We start from the raw sequence: 7,252 nt of genomic DNA, 5'->3' as shown, positions 1-7,252 counted from the left end.
TGGTCCCTCCCTTCCATTGGGTGTACACCTCCCTTTTAGGCTTACCAGAAAATTAATGCTGCTTATTTAAAAGAGCTTCTCAAATATTAGTTCTTCCAGGTGGCAAAAAAATACATTTTCTGAAAAGGACACCCTTTTTTCAGACATCGTGATTTAGTATGAAACAGGAAACCATGTCACTTCACTACTGCAAACCAGAGTGCCACAGCACATCGAAATTGTATGGAAAGTGACTTTGGAAAGAAAGCAGCTGCTGCTAGCCCTCCTTTCCTTTGCAGAGTAGTAGAAGCAAGATAGCAAAAATACTCCCACCGATCTGCTGAGGAAAAAAGGCCTGGCAGCATCTGCTTCCCTTTAAAGTACTAGTTAAGATGGCTGTGTTAGGGAAGTATTTGTGAATGATACCAACTGAAGGTCTACTATAACTAAAAAACTTAGAGGAAAGCAAAAATATAGAAACAAAACCTTGGTTTTAAAATATTGTAAAACCTGAAGAATGGATGTATAAAAATGGGATGAAGAGGGTGGATGGTCCTACTGGGGAAGGTTTGGAGGAGGTAAAAAAACAAAAAAATAAAGGTTTGAAGCTGTTTTTAACCAACTGAATTGCCCAGCCAAATTGTATCTGTTAACCTTCAGAACTCCCTGTTCTGGGCAAGTCCCTCTACCAACCGTAGAATAAGATGCATTGATCTTTATTGCTCTCTTAATTAACAGTCTTTTATTAGTCTGTTCTCAGAAACCTGTAAAACATTCCATTTTTGTACCAAACCAAAAAAATAAACAGCTATTAAAAGTAATGAAATTGGTTCTACCATCTGGATATGTAATTTAATAATTTTCTGTCAACTTTATTATCCCTTTGCTTTCTCACTGTTTGCAAACTTACTTTTGTGTCTTGTATATAACAAGGTTGGACATTTTTAAGCATGCGAACAATTTTGTCCATCGCCTAGCTCCGTTATGGGGAGTTAGTAAATAAATACAAACTCAAATGTTCAGCTCGTTCTCATGTGCTCACTTGCACTCTTGCTCTCACATTTGCACTGTGGTACTGCTGTCTGATATACTTGCTTCCGTATGCCTTCTTTAACTGTTAGTTATGTTGCTCTTAAGTCTTTCAGGATCCCCAGTAATAAAAGCTTTTATTCAAAATGAAAGCAGACTCATTAAAAATGCAGCAGTACAAACCATTTTAAAATATAAGGAAAACAATCTAATTGACAACTTGATATTAGTTCTTTACAATCATAATTTTTGTGTGGTTGGATTTAATCTTTTGAAAAACTGAAGTCAGCTTTACATCCAAAATCATGCTTGGAATCACTAGGATAATATTTCACAAGGCGATGCAGCTCTTTCTGGATAGCCTTTTCCATAGGTAAGCTTTAAATAACCATTTTTTCACTCTTGGAGAAAGTTGACTACAGTAGGGCTGTGTAAAAGTTTCAGCAATGCTTAGAAATTCATGTTCAGAATTTTCTCAAAAGATTAAATTCTATAAACATGGAAAAATATTTGAGAATAGTTTACTTCAGCACATGCTGCCATTTTTAATTTTTTGTTCCGTTGAATTAAGTTTGTTTTAGAACATGTGAAACAGCTTGCATGGCTTAATACAAAATCTGCTGTTAGCAAAAAGTTGCATTTTTAGTCTTTCACTTCTTCTACTTTCATCCTTTTAGTATATTTTTTTTCCAAGGTGAGTATAAGGTATATATGTTGGATACAATACTTTTTCAGTTTCTGTAAGGAGTATAATAGTTATGAGTTTCAGAGCACTATGCATGTATGAAGTCATTAACATTGTTTCTTTTTCTTGCAGCAAAATGAGAAGGAAAACTTGCTAAAGGAGAGAGATCGTATTTTGTCAACCTTGGGCGAGACTAAGCAGAATCTAACTGGACTTTGTCAGCAAATGTGTAAGGAAGCAGCACTGAGTCACGAGCAAATACAAATACTTGCCAAGTATTCCTCTACAGATTGTCCGCTTTCATTTTTAATCCCCGAGAGAGAGAGAACAGCTCCTTCTGATAGTGAGCTGGTGATACCATCATGTATCGAATTGCCAGATGGTCTTTCAAGTGTTGTGTCAGCCAGCGAACAGAGTTCTTGCTATCAGCATTTAAGAGGAATATGCAATGCAGCTTATGGTCAAGTACAGGAACTATGTCCAGTTGCTGTAAGAACATCTGAGAAAACTTCACATGCAGAACAGTGTGGACAGGGAGGTAGTGGTATCACAGACTTCTGTCAGCAAATGACTGACAAATGCACTACAGATGAGTAAATCTGTTTTCTTCCTATTGCCAACCTCTCAACTTTGAGTGAGGGTTTCAGTATTCTGATAAAGTGAGTGGAAAAAAGAAACTTTATATTTTGCATTTGTATTATCTAGTACCATTTACATTATTTACACGGTGCTTCAAAACCATATCTACATAGAGGGGCCTAAGAAATTCAAGGTAAATAAACCAAAGTTGTGAACTCAAAGCTCAGAGGTTGGCATGTGATAAACCCCCTTTGTGGAGGTTTCAATTCAGTGGTCTTAGAGTTCTGTAGTAGTTTAATTCAGAACCAATTTAATGTATTGGTTTTTAACACGTGCACTGATGTCTGTGCTTTAAGTTCACATCTTATCTTTATTTACCTTAACCTTCCTAGGTTCCTCCTTCTAGACCAGAGGCTTTCAACCTTTTTTTTAAGGAGTGTACCTCTTCTGATGTGTACCCTTCCTGGACTGTACCCCCTGGATGGAGGGGGGCAGTCCCTGGCCGCTGGCTGATGCTTCCCAAGTACCCCTGCTTCTCCGTGCTGTTGCTGCATACCCCCTGGAACCTTCCCAAGTACCCCCAGGGGTACACGTACCCCCCAGTTGACAAACTCTGCTCTAGACAGACTCTAAGACACGTGTCCTGCTCTTGTCTGTACAGGAGTGCAGCCTTTTAGTATAAACAATGGGATATCCTATAGCCAGATGAGGATACCAGCATCATTAGCGTTCTGTGTTTTTCCCGAGTCCTGTGGCATCTTACCCTGATGTACTTGTTGAAAAGCTATTGTTGTAAATTAACTTGCCATCAGATCAGTTTGTGGTTTTTTAAATTTTAAAAGCTGGTCGTAATGAGAGTCAAGGCCATCACTTAAGACAGTTGTTCTCAATCTTTTTAGATTCAAGGCACCTCTTCATAACTTTCCTGATTTTAGTGCCATCATACTTGAGAACCACTGTTGTGCTGTCTCAGCTTACTTCACTGGTTCCCAGCCTGGCTTGCTGTGGCATCCCAGTGCACCAGCACTGCTTCTGCTGCCAGATTAAGTTGACTCATGTGCTGCTGTTTCCAGGAGACAGTGAAGCTGAAGTGGGTGCCTCTGCCTGCCTTGTGTTTACTTGATAAATCTAGTGCAGGTAGGAGTTTCCCCTTCTGCTGTAGCTGCTTCCCAGTTCATCTCTGCACCAAGAATGTGCGCCAGGTTCCCCTGGCTGTAGCAGTGGTGGTGCTGGTGCCACAACACCCCAGGTGAGAAACGCCGGTCTAAGACTCTAGTAAGCGCTGATCACGGTGAAACTGCATTTGAAAATATTTTTTAATCATCAGGATACTTGTATGGATAAATCTAATTGTTGCAGTGTATTTACAGTGGCTTGTAGTCTTATAATAAGTATTGAAACATGTAGTAAGGAAATGAGCCAGTGGGATTTTATTCAATGTGTATCTTTTTTAAAGACTAAATTCAGCCATTAAAATAAGACAATTGGGGAGAAAGTAATCCACACCTTAGGCCAGGGGAGGGCAATTATTTTGGGCGGAGGGCCACTTACTGAGTTTTGGCGAGCCATCGAGGGCCACATGACAGGCAGATAAATAATATTAACTTTCTAAATTTTTTAGGGGCTCCGTGAACCAGATAGAATGGCCTGGGCGGGCCACATCCAGCCTGTGGGCTGCATTTTGCCCTCCCCTACTTTAGGTTGTTTTGTATTATATAGAGGCAATATGTATATAAATGATGCTTCATTGCTTAGCCATTCTTCTCATCCCAGAAATTAAGTACTGACCCTCACCAGAGAAAATGTCAAACATTCTTACTGGTTTACAATATAGAAGAATCTTGTACAAGCCAATGGAATTCTTCATTTCCTACCTCAAAATGTACATCAACTTTTTATATCTTTGCGCGCACATAGGACAGACCATCCTTTGCTCTGACTGCTACTGTAAATATTGGCTTTGTGTTTTTGTTTTGCCGTAAGACGAACTTGCCTCCAGAATACTAAAACCTAACTTTTTTGGTAAGGCATTTGGTTTAGGTTTTCTGTATGTAGGTAACGTAGCATTAATGTAATTATATAAGAGTATATTGTGAACATTTGGCCAAATATAAAAAGTTGACAAATCTCAGCAGTACTTTTAATAACCAGCATGTAATACAAGTAACAACACTACCTCATCCAAATGATTTTAGACTAATTCAATTCTACAATGATACCATGACTTTCTTTTTCAGGGGGACGAATTGTTATTAACATTGCAGAGCGTGCATAAATAGCAAAACTAAAAAGAACTGAAATTTAGGAAAGGAACTACTCCATTACAACTTTCTACGTGGGTTCTACTGCTTGTGGGTATCTTCTCCCTTCAGGTGCTTGAGGAGAAACTCTCTTTTTAAATTACTAGCATTTTATGTAGTTTGTGACTTTTACAATGTTCTTAGCTCATGAGACTCATGGTGTCTCTTTTTCTGCAACCATATAGACTTTGTTAGTGTAATTCCTCTTCTCCCTCTCGCCCTGCAGCCCCAGGACTAGTCGGTTTTGCCACCAGATATGTTTAAATCATGTTTAAATCAAAAACTGTACAGTGCTTATGTAAGATCACTTTCAAAAGTAGGTGATAGTCATGAATGACATAGTACAGTGGGTCAGCAGTGTTTCTCCCATGGCAAACCAGAATGACCCAGTGCAAGTTTTGAGGCAGACCAGTGCTAAGCCCTGGGTGCTACTGCTTTTTTCCCCTGTGTGAGTGAAACTCCCTACTGCCAAAGCCCCCAGCTCTAGACTGGATCCAGTGGCTCTGCAGGCCATAATTTGTTGACAACTACTTGCAACTTCATAGACTCTAAAAACCAAATTTCTGTAGATAAAATGTCTGGGCTATGGGGGGTAAGGGGTATGCAGAGGGGGTGGCCAAGGTCTTAGACATGTCCAGTGCCCTATATCGCCAATTTTCTGGGACATGGGGAGGCTGGTGACCACTATTTGTAAGTCCAGAGGGGAGACAGGCAACTAAAACACAGCGCTTCACTGCTGCAACCTCTTTGCAGGTTGGCATTTGTGAATTCAATCCCACAAACTCCACTGGAAAACCAGTAGCTCTGGCTTTGTGTGAGGTACAGTGAGAGTTGCCCTGTATACTTAAACACTTGCTAATATCAACCTGTTTGTAGAGTTTGAGGTAGGTCTGTGTTTAACCAGCTGTATCTAAATAAATGTAGACTATGTAATACAATAGGCCTTCAGGTTGCATGTGGAATTTTATGTAAGGCTATCACCAGTTTGCAGAATTTAAGAATGGATGGCAATTTTATGCAGGATTCTCAGGTAATTTTTTTTTTTTCAGCTAAACATTCAGTTTTGAACTTGTAAAATACTTTAAGGCATGTTTTAAAATACTTTAAAATCTGTTGGGCAGAATATCTTAAAGCCATAACAGTAAAATGGCATTCAGATTGTAAATTACATAATTACAACAATTGATTTTGTATCTTTCATAATTCAGTATTTTCTAAGAATACAATAAAAACCACTATCCTTTCTAAAAAGGCTTTTTCTTTTTTGTGTACATCGTTTGCAGTATGAAACTATTGTTTACTGATGTTGTATTCCTTTTATATAGTACTACTAAAACTGATCTCTGGAAACCATAGCAAAATTTATTTTATATAGCTTACAAACTCCTAAGAATAAACACACCAGCAAATATTACTGAGTTGGAAGAAAATTCCCAAAAAGTTATTTGATAATTATTGTGCCTGTTATGTGTTTGAGATTTTTATGTTTATGAACTTTCCTCTCTTTGGGGTTGATTCTCTAGGCATTGTGAACATTAATACTTTCTCTTTCAGAAAAACACATTTTGGTCCTTTTAGACAAGTTGGCATTCTACTTTCGAACCTTGTATAGGAACCAGATACCCACTAACAAACTTGAAAAATGGGACATGATTTTTCATTCACAATCAATACATTTTGCATGTTGATACAGTCTTAGTTAATGGTGTATAAGAGAACAGTTTAGCTGAAGCTTGTATCTCCCTATTAATTTAGGAAGTAGTCATTAAAATAAACTTCCACTGGGTTACACTTAAGTACTTTTTGCTTTGAAACATGTAGAATGAGCTTTAATAGTGGAATGCAGGCTGCCCAGATCAGGGTATGTCTTATGCTTCTGGCTTCCTTGTTGCCTGATGTCCCTGTCTGAAAAGCTCTAAACGCTTGCTTGCTTGCTTGCTTGCTTGCTTAAATTTACTGCTAACCAGAATAATTTATAATTAGTGTTGGGGCCAGCTATTCAGTGTCCTGAAAGTCATTTGAAGATGCATTTTCATGAGATTTGAGGATTTTCTTTGCACCCCACTTTGCATATACCTACGTGTTGATGCATAACTCTGCTGACATTCTCTTCCTTTCCTTCTAACTTCTATCTTAAGATGGCTGCTTTCCATACAGAGGAAGGGGTTTTAAAAAAAGGAAAAGTTGGGAATTGGGGAGAAATAAACAGGATGGAAATGTTGACCTCACTGCAGACCGGAATGGTGTAATAAGATCCAAGTTGGAAGCACTGGCAGCTGGGGGTAGCAGTATTACCAAACTACAGCATTAAAAATAATGCATCAGTGCCCTGAAATGTACTAATTGCTTTAAGAAATTAGATCTCTCTCTTTTTTTTTTTTCTTTCTGGGTCTGAATTTTGAGATGTTTTCAACTTTTTTTTTGAGGAGGCTAAAATAAAAATACACATCACAATTACTATAAATGCTTTATTTTTAATGACACACAATAAAACAGTTGGTGGTGATATTGGTGAGAGTTGGGTGCAAATGTACGTCTGAAAAATACATAGGAAAGATTGGAGCCTCAGCATTACGTGCTGGAGAGGAGCATTGTAAAAAGCTTACTTGTCCAGAGTCTGGTGGATGAACAGGATGGACCAGGACATACAGGTGGGCATTACAATCAGACCTCTACTATG

At 38.5% G+C, this 7,252-nt stretch overlaps 1 protein-coding gene across 3 annotated transcripts in view; it reads left to right on the top strand.

The window, feature by feature from the left end:
* BACH1 (BTB domain and CNC homolog 1) overlaps positions 1–6,993 on the top strand; it is a 71,875-nt gene extending 64,882 nt beyond the window's left edge. For 2 of the 3 annotated variants that reach the window (XM_019524747.1, XM_019524746.1), the window contains one exon: positions 1,826–3,856. In XM_019524747.1, coding sequence (XP_019380292.1) covers positions 1,826–2,290 — 465 coding nt within the window. In that variant the 3' untranslated portion in view covers positions 2,291–3,856. Of the gene's footprint in view, positions 1–1,825; positions 3,857–6,710 lie in introns of those variants that run through there. The other variant, XM_019524748.1, reaches the window with a different exon arrangement.
* The last annotated feature ends 259 nt before the right edge of the window (positions 6,994–7,252 follow it).

The sequence above is a fragment of the Gavialis gangeticus genome, unplaced genomic scaffold (genome assembly GCF_001723915.1).
Source record: "Gavialis gangeticus isolate Ggan-Ray unplaced genomic scaffold, GavGan_comp1, whole genome shotgun sequence".
In the NCBI taxonomy this organism is placed as follows: domain Eukaryota; kingdom Metazoa; phylum Chordata; order Crocodylia; family Gavialidae; genus Gavialis; species Gavialis gangeticus.
This window is presented reverse-complemented; position numbering and strand designations above follow the sequence as displayed.